Source organism: Aspergillus udagawae (assembly GCF_001078395.1).
Source record: "Aspergillus udagawae IFM 46973 DNA, scaffold_1, whole genome shotgun sequence".
NCBI lineage: Eukaryota > Fungi > Ascomycota > Eurotiomycetes > Eurotiales > Aspergillaceae > Aspergillus > Aspergillus udagawae.
Window position 1 is genome coordinate 2,153,107 of NW_025091264.1, and position 14,143 is coordinate 2,167,249.

General features: G+C 47.4%; 2 protein-coding genes and 2 non-coding genes across 4 annotated transcripts; 2 read left to right on the forward strand and 2 right to left on the reverse strand.

Moving 5' to 3' along the window:
• Positions 1-1,247: 1,247 nt before the first annotated feature.
• Aud_000711 (uncharacterized protein) lies at positions 1,248-3,523 on the reverse strand (the record flags this gene model as incomplete). The annotated part of the gene is made up of 3 exons (XM_043286217.1): positions 1,248-1,694; positions 1,765-3,236; positions 3,517-3,523. 3 exons carry the CDS (start codon positions 3,521-3,523, stop codon positions 1,248-1,250), a joined length of 1,926 nt encoding a protein of 641 aa, XP_043142152.1.
• Positions 3,524-4,756: 1,233 nt separating this feature from the next.
• On the forward strand, positions 4,757-5,713 carry Aud_000712 (TFIIIC subunit 6 family protein; the record flags this gene model as incomplete). The annotated part of the gene is made up of 2 exons (XM_043286218.1): positions 4,757-4,861; positions 4,940-5,713. The coding sequence occupies 2 exons, from the start codon at positions 4,757-4,759 to the stop codon at positions 5,711-5,713; spliced, it is 879 nt and encodes a 292-aa protein (XP_043142153.1).
• A 4,767-nt stretch (positions 5,714-10,480) lies between these two features.
• Positions 10,481-10,553, reverse strand: Aud_000713. The gene has a single exon. It is a non-coding gene; the product is annotated as a tRNA-Trp (tRNA).
• Positions 10,554-11,269: 716 nt separating this feature from the next.
• Aud_000714 lies at positions 11,270-11,342 on the forward strand. The gene has a single exon. It is a non-coding gene; the product is annotated as a tRNA-Trp (tRNA).
• The last annotated feature ends 2,801 nt before the right edge of the window (positions 11,343-14,143 follow it).

Consider the following 14,143-nt stretch of genomic DNA (forward strand, 5'->3'; position numbering starts at 1 on the left):
ATTGAAGCGGTGCTATCCATGACGGTTATGACTTCGTTTTCCTTTGTCTTTGTCATTCTTTATTTTTTTTTTTCATAGGGTATCCGGCCTGGAAATCGGCAGGGTTGAGAGTGAGAGCCGAGAAGGCGGGAGTCACATGCGCGGTTTGGCATTTGGGGAACATCAGGCGGAGTTCTAAGCGTCCGATTTCAAGGTCATCTTTTGCTCTTTCGGTTGTTTTAACAGGATTTTGCACACGGCGTTCTTTTGCTGGCAAGGGTTCTCCTGGGGTAATTGTTGGTTTGGGGGTTTCTTCATTGCATTAATCGTTTACCACAGGGTATTATTCTCCTACCTTGTTGACCGCTTCAACTACATTTCCTTATTTCTTTTTCATCGATTATCGATTATCGATTCCTTACTCGGCGTTTACGTGCGTGTAATGGGACAAATCGGCTGATAACCCTGGTGTATTTTGTCTCAAAGGATTCAATTCGTTCATTCGTCTTTCTCTGACCAGTTTTCTTAAACCGTGATTTCAACTTTCACTTGCGTACGTGCCCTGGGCACTTCTTCTCTGTGTTGGAGTGATTAATTTCCGAAGGATTGAATCTGAGTCTCCTTCTTTCTTCTCTCCTTACTGAATGTCCAATACCACTTGTGGCATCATGGCAAGTTGAGTAATTCGTTTTCAGTGCTGCAGTTGATGGCTCTACCTTAGCAAGCAAGCGTGTGACTGTTCTCCCTGTCCTTCTGTAGGGTTTCCTAATAATTGAGTGAAATGAGAATTTACTTAAAGTCAGTGGCTTCCTGGCTTCCGCGAATATCTTATATTTGAGTCAGTTTCTAATATTTTGGATATTTCGACTTAAAAGTCCACATCACGTCTTCCGAGTCTATCCCTATAGTAATCAACATTCGTACGAACCGCAACACCAGTCCCAAATCGTGAAAATCAAATAAAACATAAGGATGAAGCAGGTAACTTCACCTTCTGGGTGCAGAAAACTCCAACATCAATACAGAAGGAAATCTTGGGTCTCATCATCCGTCATATGCGTTGTCGTTTCACCGTCTAGTTCCCGCTCCCGGCCTTGACAAGCAAACAAGAAAAACTTGAGGGGTATATGCGATAAATGCAACAGATACAAACACTGAAGCAGGGATTCCCACGGGGATACGCTAGGTTGTTCACTTGGAACATATTTCAACCAAACACCGTGTCAGTGCCAACCAGGGCAGCGATGCTTCATTTGAGAAGTACCAGATCACACTGGATTCTCGTGGGGCTGGGGATTCGACAGGCGCTTGGGCCGCATCTTTTCGCCCACCCAATCTTTAATCACGCAAGGATCCTCGTCGGGTCCTTGGCACACCTTGCGGCGGTCCAGATGCTTGAACCGCGGGCCCAGGGGACCGTTGACATAGTGATACTGGCCCGCGAAGCGATACTGTCGACGATCTCCCAGAGGATAGAACTTATCTCCCCAGTGACCGTTAAAGTAGAACCACTCCGTAGGTGCCAACGGGCTGGCTGTGGAGGCGCGCAACGTGTCATTCGCATGATCATACGTATACATGTGCGAATTCAAGAGGGGATCCCATAGAGGTCCTCGGTCCGTTTGGTCATGAAGAAGACCCCCGGGTAGAACATACGAATGGACACCAGGAGTGGCATACATGGCATGCGTGCCCACTGCCGAATATATGACTGGCTACACATTGGAAACGGTTGATTAGCCTCTAATCCAACGAAAATCACCCATGTTGGGCGTCGCAACTTACCCGTTGTCCGATTTTCTCGACCGCTTCATAACTATATGCCTCGCCTGCGGAATGCGCACTAAAGAAGAGAGCTTTAGGCTTGCCGTTAGAGAACCGGACGAGGCAATGCTCCCAGTCGCCGATGTGGTTGCCGAACCGCACATTCAGAACCACATTTCCGAGATTGAAACTGTAAAAGAAGAACCAAAAGGCATCGACTATGCCGTTGCCCTTGTCCACGACGAGCAGCACTGCAGGCGCATCACTTCGGCCTCCGGTGGCTTGCATCTTTATCGGTTCGCCACCGTATCGTTTCCGCAGCTCGTCCCTGACCCTCTCATCCTGCAGAAGATCCTCTGGCTTGGAGTAACCGAGATCCTCCAATGGTAGATTGGCTGCTTCGTCTTCCGACATTGATTTGTGGTTCGTGTCATACCATTTTAAGCGACCCTCGGGTGTATCCCCCGGAATGGCCCCGTCTACTCGACCGTCCCAGTCAGACCACGATGCTTCAGAGTGCTCGTCTGGCGAAACAGGGATATTCTTTTCTCCTTCCAACCATGGGGGCCGTTCCTCCACATCATCGTTACTGGTTAAGAAGACGTAGCGACCATCCTGCCATTTGTTCAATTGATCCAGATTCTCCAACGTCGGATGAATCCGCTTAGACTGCACCGGCGTGTAGTTTAACATTGGTGTGATGTGGAACAGATGCTCTGCGATATCACAGGGCCAGAACTGCTCGTTGGAGAATAGGTGCACGAGAGGAGCATGTTCAAAAACATAGTCGGGTATCTCTCTGAGCGAACGTTCGGCATCATCCCACTGATTTGCCGGATGCTCCTGTTCTCGGAACCAGAAGGCCCGCCACGGAGCGGCCTCGTATTGCGCAGAGACAGAGGTATTGGACTCCGTGAGGAATCTCCGCTGGCCGAATCGCGGACCAGCCGTGCGGAAATGAGCGGTACCGCAGAGACTCAGCCAGCGACAAGCTTTGCGGTCAAACCACGACCGAGAGGATGCGATCCAGCGCTGCTCATCCCTGTCCTCATCGTACCAGATGAATGCCGCCGGATTCAAGGCACGTACTAAGCTATTGATTGAAACATACGCAATTAGTGAAGACAAAATGATAATGGTGCCTTTCGCTTTGCCAATCATCTGCTCCACAGCCAGGGAGACCGCCCCGACGTTGGATGTATTTGCACTAAAAGAAGGATCAGGCACCGAGGGATCGGCCTGGCGATTTTGGGCAGTACTGGTCGACGTGGCCGCTATGGTAGTAGTAGTAATGGTAGTAAGGCTTAGAGATGTTCCAATTGGGATTGCACGGCCAGGCGCAAGTGAGATCGGGATGGTCAAGGGGGACTCCTCAGAAGGAAATGAGGGAAGATGAGGGTCATGAGAGGTGACTACGGGGCAAAAGACGAGGAGGGTGTACAGAAACGACCAGAAAGTCAGGGCAACAAGGCCCGAAGATGGAGGGGACGACACTATAAGAAAGCATTGCACAGGTTAGCAGTGGTCGAGAACAGCTATGACTAGTACCACTACCGACTTCAGTCACGGATCCCGCGCGCAACGACCGAGTCAGGCTAAGAGAAAATAAACACGAAATAATAGAAATGTAAACTCATGGACAGAAAGGGAAAGACAAAAGCCAGGGATCATCCAGTCAGAAGGAGGGACCGGGTATACCGGAAGGGGATTAGATAATTGTGAGGGCCATGGTTGTGAAGATGACAGAGGCAGAAGGGGGAAAAAGTGTAAAACAGAACATGGTCATCATTCTTCAATGGAGAACGTGAGGGCAGCAAAAAGTGACGGATGCATGTGTAGACAGTGGATAGCGAGCGTGCGAATTAGCTCCTTGCTTCCGCACAGAGCCGGATTGACGATGTGTGCCAACAATGATGCAGGCGGACAAGGGGAGGACAAGAAGGGCAAATCGGATCGGCAAGCAGGCAAGTACGAACCGAACAGGGAACATGAAGATGATCAAATCAACAGATGGATCTGGACGGAGGTGCATGGGGTTTGTCTCTGAACGGAAGACGACGGATATGGATAACACCATCGGTGATCTTCCGTAGGGCAGAGGATTATTAATTGTTGATTGCTTGGTATTATTGCAGATGGATCTTCATGGAAACATGGAAGCAATTGATGACAATAGATGATAATGATGATGATGATAAATACAAGCAGCTTACTTTTTATGGTAGTTACTGTGTTCCTGTTGCGTTTGGCTGATGTGGAGGGGTAAGGTGAGGTGTATAGGAAAGATGGATTGATGAAACCGGGGATTGGGCTGATGGAGGATGTGGAAGATTAATGAATGCAGCCAGAACGGATGAGATCACCAGGGACGATCCATACGAACGGACGAAGGAATTGAGTTATATCTTTCCAGACTGACAAGCACAGGGAAGATCATGATGACGGTGTTCGCACAACACATTATGCCCAGATTACAGTAGAGAGAAGGAAAGATAATAATAGTAATGATAATAATGCTATAGCACTGTATGTTTGATGTTCCCTATCTGTTTGTTGTCCAACCCAGACAGTTAGTCTATGTAGTATCTTATCATGGATCAGCCCTGTGGAAATCAACCATCGTCATCAATAATCCCGGTTGTTCAGTCCTCACTCTCGCCCCTCATCAGCCATCAACACAAACATGGCCAAGGGGAGAAGTCTAAACTGTCTAACAGAAGTTAAATAACAAGTCAGCGGCCGCCTGGTTCCCAGTCCCAGTCCCACAAGGTGTTATCCAGCGGATCCAGTGGAGCTTCTGCCCACCGCCTTCTTCCATTGTCCCTTCTGCCAAAGAAGAAATCAGGGTCTCGAGCGCTAACGTAGCTATCTATCTATCTATCTATCTAGAGGGGTACTGTGACTGTCAATCTTATTTCTGGTTTCAAAACACGGTTGGTCATTTGGACTTTGAGCTAGCTAGTCGTCCGTCCCAGTTATCTGTTTATACCCAATGATCCTGCCGGCCTAAATCATGCAGTCTCATTCCGAGCCGATATTGGTCTTGGACCCGGCCATGTTGACAGATGAGGATCATGACTCCGAGTACGAATATGAATACCACGAGGTCGACACCGAGGTATGATTGATTGCTTGCTCCTTTCTCTCGCTCCCTCTAGGCGTTCGCTTGAGCTTAATTTGTTTCCTGTACGGTCAGACCTTCTACCTCAATCTCGACCTTACCTCCCTTCACGGGCCCATCCGTCCTCCCAGGCGCCGTGACCCCGCGTCCTCTTCTGCCACAGTTCCAACTACCCTGACTCCGACCGATGACCATGAACCAGCCATTGACAGCACCGAGCCTGACAACGTTCCTTCAGAGCGCGTGCAAATCCTGGGCCTTCACACCACCAACCCAATAGTCTCGTATCAAAATCAAATCTTCAGCTGCACATGGACAGACCAGATCGGGACAGAGCTGCTGTTCACTCGCCCAGAGACGGGCCACGAACCTGATCTAGAGTCTGCATTGCCGCAGATCTCTCCGTTGAGGCACGGTAAGGATTTTGACCTCATTGCTGCCAACAGCGTCAAAATTCTCGGTCGCAAAGCGAACCTGATCTCTAGTTCCGGCTCAGGGTCAACTCAGGAGCCCTCCATACAAACATCCGAAACGGTGAACGTGCTCCGCAAGACGGGACCCCAGTCGAATCAAGCTCGATTTCTGGAACGACTGATGCACATCAAGAGGCAAAGAGGTGAGACCGATACTGTGCGCACTGTCTTCAGTACGAAACGCACCCAGAATCTGGAGGATCGGCTACGAGGCTGGGCTCGAACGGAGGAGGAACTTGCAGAGGTACACCGGCTTAGCGAAGCTGCGAGTCGAGGAGATACCGTGGCGTTGACCGCGTTGGAAGAGCTCTACACTGAAATCAATGGCCAGAAATTTGGGCCGGGGATGTCGGACGAACCGACCCAGGCCCATTGATGTGCCTACAAAGTTTGCCTTTAATAATCACCGGTTAACCTGCGAGAGCAACTTGAATTAATTGCAGCGAGGCAGTTATTATGAACGATTGTCTGGCACAATACGATGATGCAGCTCGCCAGCGTCAGAATGGATCTGCCATGTGGTCACTCGAGGCAGTCCGAGTCTCCGGTCGAGGACGAAGAATCTGAGCGGTAACACACTCGGATGAGCCACAAAGGCACCCCTCCGACCTTACTATGCAGTGCACAATGGTTGAATGGTAGCTGAACAGGGCCTCGGGTCGGAACAGAACCTACATAACACTCTTGGCTTGCTCTCGCCGCATTCTCAATTGTGTTGACCAACTTGCCAACATGTTCGTCCTCTCTATGACCCAGGACAAGGATTGAACCGGAAGAGGCCATGCATCATCGTGACAATGCTTGCATGTGATGCTTCAACTGAATCCTATCGTCTTGTGGAACAGAACTGTGCCTGCAGGAATCATCCCATTACCTGATATACCAAGCGCAACTTAGATGGTCGATGCATCCTACGAGACGGAGGGAATGAAGTCATAAGATGTGATTATGAAGACTCGCTAGCTAGTCGATATTATATCACACTGTAAACGACTCGCGACGCCATGAAGATCCGAAACCAAAGCAATCAATCAATAGGATGACACTCAATACCTGCTTTTCCAAACCGAACCAATTCAACCCAATTCCCAACGTACTCTGGCAGAAGCACCGAAAAACAGATGAGGCTCGCTGAAAAAGGAAATGAAAACAAAACCGGGACAAACAACCTAAAATTCGGCTCCAGACAACAGCAGAAGCATCAAAGTCGCAATGCACAGATATATGGTACTTCGTCGCAGACAAGGCAGCAGCTGGTAGTGACGGTCAAACTCGTTTCCCCTCTCTCCCCCAGAAACAATGTGTTGTTCTTGACTCGACGGGCGACGGGGGAGGAGGAGGGGGATACTCCAATGCCCCATGAGGTTGCGAGTCGAGATGGATGGATTTGGGGCCGTCGGCGGACGCGAGGATCGCGCGGGAGATGTCCTGGGTAAAGGTCGAGGGTGTCACGAGGGTAGGACGGGAGGGAGGATGTGAAGGGATGGGCGAGGCCATGGCGACTGATAATTGTGGTTGTATTGTTGTTTGGAATGACTCTGACCCAGTTGCGCTGGAGAGTCCGATGGAAAGATACTGAGGTAGGAGTATGATTGGGAAAAATGGGCTAAGCTGCTGGAAGGAGCCGTATAAATCTATGTAGATAGGATACCCTTGTTAGCTACAGTTATCCGAAAGATGTGCCTCCGAGAATCCCCGAAGAAGGAGCAGGGCCGAAACAGAATGAGGAGAACAGCTCCATCGCCGACTGCCATGTGATGTAATCTTTGAGTCTTTGGAGAAGGCGAATCGCTCGTGAAGATCCTTCATCGGGGACAGGGAAGAGAAAGCAAATCGAGAAAAGCTTACCTGGACTGGGTGTACGTACGCTGGGGGATTATCCCGATGATGTAATGATATACACTGCTAGGTTGTACAAGCAGCGTGGGATGGGCTAAGCGAGAGAACAATCCCAAGTCACAGCAGCAAATGGTATGACAAGAGATATAATATCGTATGAAGAGACAGTGCAGAGAGCCAGGGGTACTCAAGGCTCTGGATACAACACTATGGAGTGGTGATGTGTGGCAACCTGTAAGCTGGTGAGCTGTCCACGGGGGCACCAGAATATAGAGAATGTGATAGTATGCTCTGCAAAACTGGAAAAAGCAGTACAGGTGAAAAGTAAAAGAATGATCGAGCATCTAAAAGGACCTAGGGAGACATCTAGCCGATATAAATGAGGATTGGGCCTGGCTAGGAACTAGTGTACATTGCTGAAGCATCCAGTCAAACACCCATAGATCATTTTAATCGTATCGGACAAATATTAGGTAGTGTTATTATTATTGTTATTTTTTTTTTCCCCAGTCGGATATCCCCATCACCCTTTTGTAATGTCCATCGCCAAGTCTAGGTCCTGGCAAATGGTTGGCCGTTAGGGATTATCGTCCTGAAGGGATCCAGGGTGTCTTCCTCAACGTACGATGGGCGTTCGCCCTGTTTTTCTGGCATTTATTTGAATGAGGCTTCATCCGAGACCTAGGGATTACTGGACTAGTAGTAGTAAGTAGTGTTGTTGGTCCGTTGGGTATCCAGGCGGGCCTTAGTGTACATCGCGCATGCTTGCCACGACGGACGGAAGGGCGGGAACGTAACCCGGGGGAAAGCTATTGTCCTCCGGGGGAAAAGCAGGGCTACCTTTGGGTAGTTAGGTGGCTCTGGTGGTGGGATAATTAGGAACAAAGGGGGTAAGATGGGGGAATATGCAAGTAACCTGGATATCTGATAGGCAGGCGAACAGCCGGTGGATAAGGAAGAAAGCTGGAGAAAGTATGGAGATCAGAGTGCATACGTGTGCATTCGATGGAGACTGTGGGGGTGAAAGCCTTGAAGGAGCTGCCAAGTCTTCCACAATTGCCAAAAGCTAGGCATAGTACCTCTCCTACTGTAAGGAGTAAAGGGAGAATTCGAAAGGGCCACCGGGAGTCCGGGAAAGATCGAGTCAGGGATTTCTGCGACGGATTTGGATCGTTACTGATTCTTATTCAGGAAAGGGGGTGATCGTACGGAGGAAATATTTCATTCAGATGTTGCCTGAGCATTAAGTACCTTTACTACTGGATGTACCAGCAGACATGTCACACTTTCTGCCCTGACTGGGTATCTACTTATTATTTGTCTCAAATATACGAGAGTGAGAAACATTCACTGCTCCCTTACGGCCAGAATCAGGCAGAAAACATGCCAACCTAATTCTTTGATGGTGTAGCCTGCCAACCAGCAAAAGAGGGAAAGTAAACGAAATTCTTTTGTGAGCGTCCTATAGGAATATGGAGTAGACTACCGAGTAACTTCACCTCGTTGACGGAGGATGTAACCATTCTTAAAAGCTAAACTGTATTGTTGATGTTAATTCTCGAAATTCCGGGGAAGCTCCGTAAGGGATCCATTAGAGACCAGCTATATCCAATAGGCCATCACAACAATGCGTTCATATATCAGTCCTTACGCAGGAGGCGGCGATCGGCTTGAAGCTAACCAAACTGTCGGAGAGGTATCTAGGAGCTGGTGCATTTGCCTAGAACTTCGATGGAAGAATTCAAGAATTCCAGTAGACTAGACTAGACTAGATAGGGGGGTTAATATGGAGCTTTAAGGAATCACCCCAAATCACGCCATAAGGAAGATGATTTCCTCCCCCCGAGCTGTGATCCTTTCTACTCTCTCCTGTAGTGGACACCAACCAAATCCATTGAATCTCTGGTATACACTGGTAACATCGTAGAAACGGGGAAATTATTCAAATATCATTACTTACCATATGTTTATTATATTAAGGGGCTTCAAATGCTTCACCATGACTTGGGCTCAACAAGTCTGCTACAGGCCTAGGTTACGGACTACGGAGTACACTGAGTACTCTTCGGCATTTCTAAAGAGAAACCCCGATCAGTAGCTGGTGTCATACCATGTTGTTACCTTACTGTTCTTATTGTTCGTCAACTCCTTTCGTGGTATTTTTCTACTATTTCATCTCTTGAAGATACATACTTGAATATTCCTTCATCGATCACCTGCAATGGGGCTTAGTATCATTGTGATACCCTACTGTCATCTCTATGGCCCATCTACATGATCTGAAGCCTCCGTTGAGTTTATACTTTTACGTGTTACAATCAGCTTCTAGAAATCCGGAAAAGAATCAATAGTTGTGGATACTGTATTGACCTCTCGGGCCATATCCCCTTTTGGAATCCTTCGTCTTCTTTGCCCGATGGGGTATGCGACAAACTGGTAATGTAAAAGTAGATATAGTATATTCTGCTTCTGAATATCTTCAATCGATGGAAGATCCAATAATTAGGTTATTAATATAAACGTCCCTACAGCCAGTTATGCCTTTGGTATACGATTAGATCGACTCATTCCTTTGTTCAGCGATCGTATTCCTAGAGTACTAGTAGGGTTAATAGCGCATGGGGTCAAGTGCCTAGAATGGGTGCTAATCAACTGAGACCGTCAATGGGGTCGCTTAGGCCAAGCTCAACACAATCTCCCGATTCCTCCCACTGCCAGAGCCTTGTCAGGAAAGATTTTATCAAGGTCGCCGAGCTGCCGTGTCCAGTGTAGAATGCTTCGGACGTTCTGTCGCTACCATGGCTAATCTTGGCTCCAGCTGTGAGCAGAAGAACATGCTTGCACTCAAATAGCAAGTGTGCCGCCTGTTTGGTCATCATATGCCTGAGATGGTCAGGAAATTCAGGACATCTCTTACGCCGAACTGAGACGATTTGGTTGTGTTCCCTAGCTTCCCTGGCGTATCTTTGCATTTCAAGCCCCAGGCTATGGGGGACATCGATTGTTGGTTTTTTTTTTAGAGGCCGTGGTGTAGTGACGGGTATATATAAATATCGACGACGAAATTGCCAACTGTTATTATCATATCTTCGCGCAGAGGACTTATAAGAAAGCGCATGATCCTCTCCATTATGGGATAATAACTATATACGTTGCTGTCTTGGCGATGAGTGTTCTGCGCTCCTAAAAAGGTCGATAAAAAAATAATAAAGAAAAGTCTCATTACAGAGGTTAGGCTGTGGTTATAAACAGGATGCAGTTAAGTGAACAATGGGGGAAAAAGAAGAAAAAGAAAAAAGAGGGATGAGGCTGACCCGACTTGAACGGATAACCTTAAGATCTGGAGTCTCACGCGCTACCAATTACGCCACAGCCCCATTGGATGAATTTATGGCTTTATGTTTTTTTCCAGAAGCCACAGAACTGCAGCAGATTCTATGATCTAGTTCTGTGTAACAGACAGCATACTTACTCTGTACCTAATAATGCTAATTACCTTTTCATAAGGTAGGTAACTTGGTCCCTACTATGGGCTGGGTAGGTGTTATTATAAATACTTACGTGATATGCATGCAGTACACTATCAATAAACTTACTATTAGTCCCTTGCTAACAGTGAAATCCAACAATTCATCTAACCATATATAAGCAATATGATTTTGCACTGTTTACCGCCAGTATTAGCAGGTCTAATTTTGTCTTACTGCTACTGCAGCCAAAACTAACACTGACTTATCAGCTTATAAGTTGTAAACAGTTATATGAATGGTCATACAGCTACGTACCTAGTATATAGGCGTTCGGACATTACATCGTCAGAAGATCAGGTCAATTAATAGAGCTCAGGTAAATCAACAAGTGTCTCTATGAACAGCCTACAGTGAGCATAGGGGGTCGCAGCAATCCAATCTCTCCTGTAGGGGGGGATAACGTAGAGCGGTTGGGTCACTTATATGTTGATTGATATGAGAAGCGCATATACTGGAGAATTGTATGTTTGTACAAATGGACAACATCATATTTATTATCATCAGAATAGAGATTATTGGAGTTTGCATCTTAAATTTCATTTAGGCAGCTATTTGTCAATTAAGGGGCTGTGGCGTAATTGGTAGCGCGTGAGACTCCAGATCTTAAGGTTATCCGTTCAAGTCGGGTCAGCCTCATCCCTCTTTTTTCTTTTTGTCCCCTTTTTCCCTCCTCCTCCCCTCTGATACTTCCTGTTCCTGGAATAAGTATCCCTTAATTATTATTTATTTTATTTTATTTCATAATTTTTTTTTTTTTTTTTTTTTTTTTAACCGTGACTGTAGTCACTGCCGCATCATGGTTTCAACAATGAGATTGAAATCGGTGATTGATCATCCCATGAGATCATCATATAAGAGCGATCCCTGTTATACTTTCCCAGACAAACAAAAAGCACTCGACACGAACTTAGCGGTCGACCTGCCTCCGTAACTGACACATCACGAGCAAGTATGGGCATGGGATACCACAGGAAAGCGCATTGCGGCTTTCTGCTGGGATACTGTTCGCCTACAGATCAAAACCAACCGATCATCATCCTGATGAAGTCGAGACTATGGTCGCACCATGGGATTAATGTCTACAGAGGAAGAAGCACTGCCGCCCGCTCTGTTTCTCCTCAACTTCTGTGGCAGCGGCTTTGCGATCACCTTGTTTGGCTCTGATGATGAATTCTCCGATATATCGCGCATCACACAGGCTACACTGTGATTGACGTATAATACTGCCTGGCGCTGCGTACAACGATGTCAGAGACGAACTGAGCTGGGTATGATCTCACCTGGAAAAATTTGACACATCGCGCAGTCCACTATCCTGGTTCAGCGCAGGCGCTACTCTAGCACTGGCGATACCTCGTCCTCGCCCAGATGCAGAGCCAAAGAGAGCGATGGATTGCTCATATGCTCTGTGATGTGCTTCTATGGCATGACAGACTTACATGCCCATGAGAGTCAAGAATCCAATGCAAAGATCCAGCCTTGTGAACCGGACAATCTTCCCCTGGTTCTTAGAGTTCTGTCATTCGTGTTATTTCTACTCGGGGCGTTACTTATTTTAGAGACCCATGGCTGTTGCTGTTATGTGCAGGTCTCATGTAACTCTAATAATATACAGACCATTACTACGGTGCAGGGTCTGTCCACCCTTGAAGAGGAGGAGCTTGCAAGTAAGGTTCAGGAGTTGGGAGATCATAATGTCGTATATCATCAGATGGATGGATGGGAGCATAGGTGGGATAAGGCGGCCAAAGAGGAGGCATATAGGTATGCTACTGAGATGCTTAAGGTACAGAGAAGTATTATCTAGGTGAAAGCAGTATTCAACCTCAGTGAACTTGAAGATTGCAGTTATGCTTGAGTAATTGTCAGAAAAAAAACATCCGGATTGAGCGCAATCAGGTGATTTGAATCAAGGACAGCAAAAAGCCAGATATTTACATCACAACATACATATAAAACAATCTGAGGCATATAGTGCTTGGTTGACTTCCCCTTTCTCTCTCATGGCTTACCTGGCTAAGACTATTAATGGTCTTAGTAGGATCCTGGGGTACCTCGGAGAAACCACTTTTCTGCTAGTAGCTAGCTTTAACTTTCCTTACAGGGTACAGTATCATCCAATCGGTGGTCCAGAACATCAGACATGGCACAACGATAATGCTCACAGTAGTTGATAAGTCTGGTGAGCTGCTATCGAAGAGCAATTCTCACCGCTGGATAGTGGCCACGCTGCCATTAGTACACCGCTGTTCAGGCACGCCTTGCCTTCTTATCTGTCTGATACTCGGGGCGGGACGAACCCCGTGGCCCAGGGTGCAGGATTGGAGGTTTTCCAGATGGTCTGGTGATCCTGGCATTATGCATTGATGCGTTGATATCTGTAGCTACGTGGTGGCCAACGAGGGTACTCAACACAAAAGTACTGTAGATACATCAGCAGCCACCAATGCACTATTTACCCCCAAGCGCAGAACGAACATGCATATCGGTCGACAAGTTTCTGTGTAGACTATGGTCATGCTTCGATTTAGCTTACTTATTTCAACGGCTCTCAGGAGACAGCCCTACAGCTGAACTTGAGCAAACCAAATGTCCGGAATGCAAGGATGTCAGCCCAACAGAACGCATAGCTATGAGTACAGCTCCCAGATATGAGGCTTGCACCATGTTTATATTCAGACCAATGCCAGAAGCATCTCCCACGTTTTCAGTCCAGCCCGCTCATGACATAGTCACCGGATCAAACAACGCCATGCAGTTCAGTTGTGTGCGATTTACGACAGACTGGTTGCGTCCAGCCAAGTGCATACTGGAACGTTATTTGGTAACTGCGCGAGGCAAGTGATCCCTGTCCTGCGGTTTGTCCCGACTCTTGAGGTCTGAACGCCTGTCCCGTAAGCCTATTCGGCAACACGTCATTGTATAGCCGAATGACAGTCCCGAAGCCCAGAAGCGTCGTATGCCAGGAGTAGGACAAGGACCTTCTTCTTACCTCATCACGGGCAATCCACCGGGAAGTGGAGACCGGGATGGGATCATGGGCGAGTCTGGTTGGATCTCGTCTTCCGATCACAGCAGACGAACCCCGCAATGTCTTTGAAATTTTCCTCCTCGTTGGGATGGAATTGATCGTATGGGGTAATTATGGGGGACGATTGAGCCATTAATTGAATAATGAAAATAATGGAAACACCGTGCTGGCGATGATGTGATTGAAATAGTCCTGTCTAGAACGAGGATCAGGTTTTAATTTTGACTACTTACTCCAAAATGTAAATCATCGACGACCTACCAAGTAGTCCACTCCATACTACTTTCACCCCGCAAATTGACTAGGGAGTCTAAGTCAGGTACGGCGGCGGACGGACTAACCCCGCAGTCTTGATGAAAATTCTGTTCAGACGATCTGTTAGGCGGTAGACCATGGGGAAGTCTCC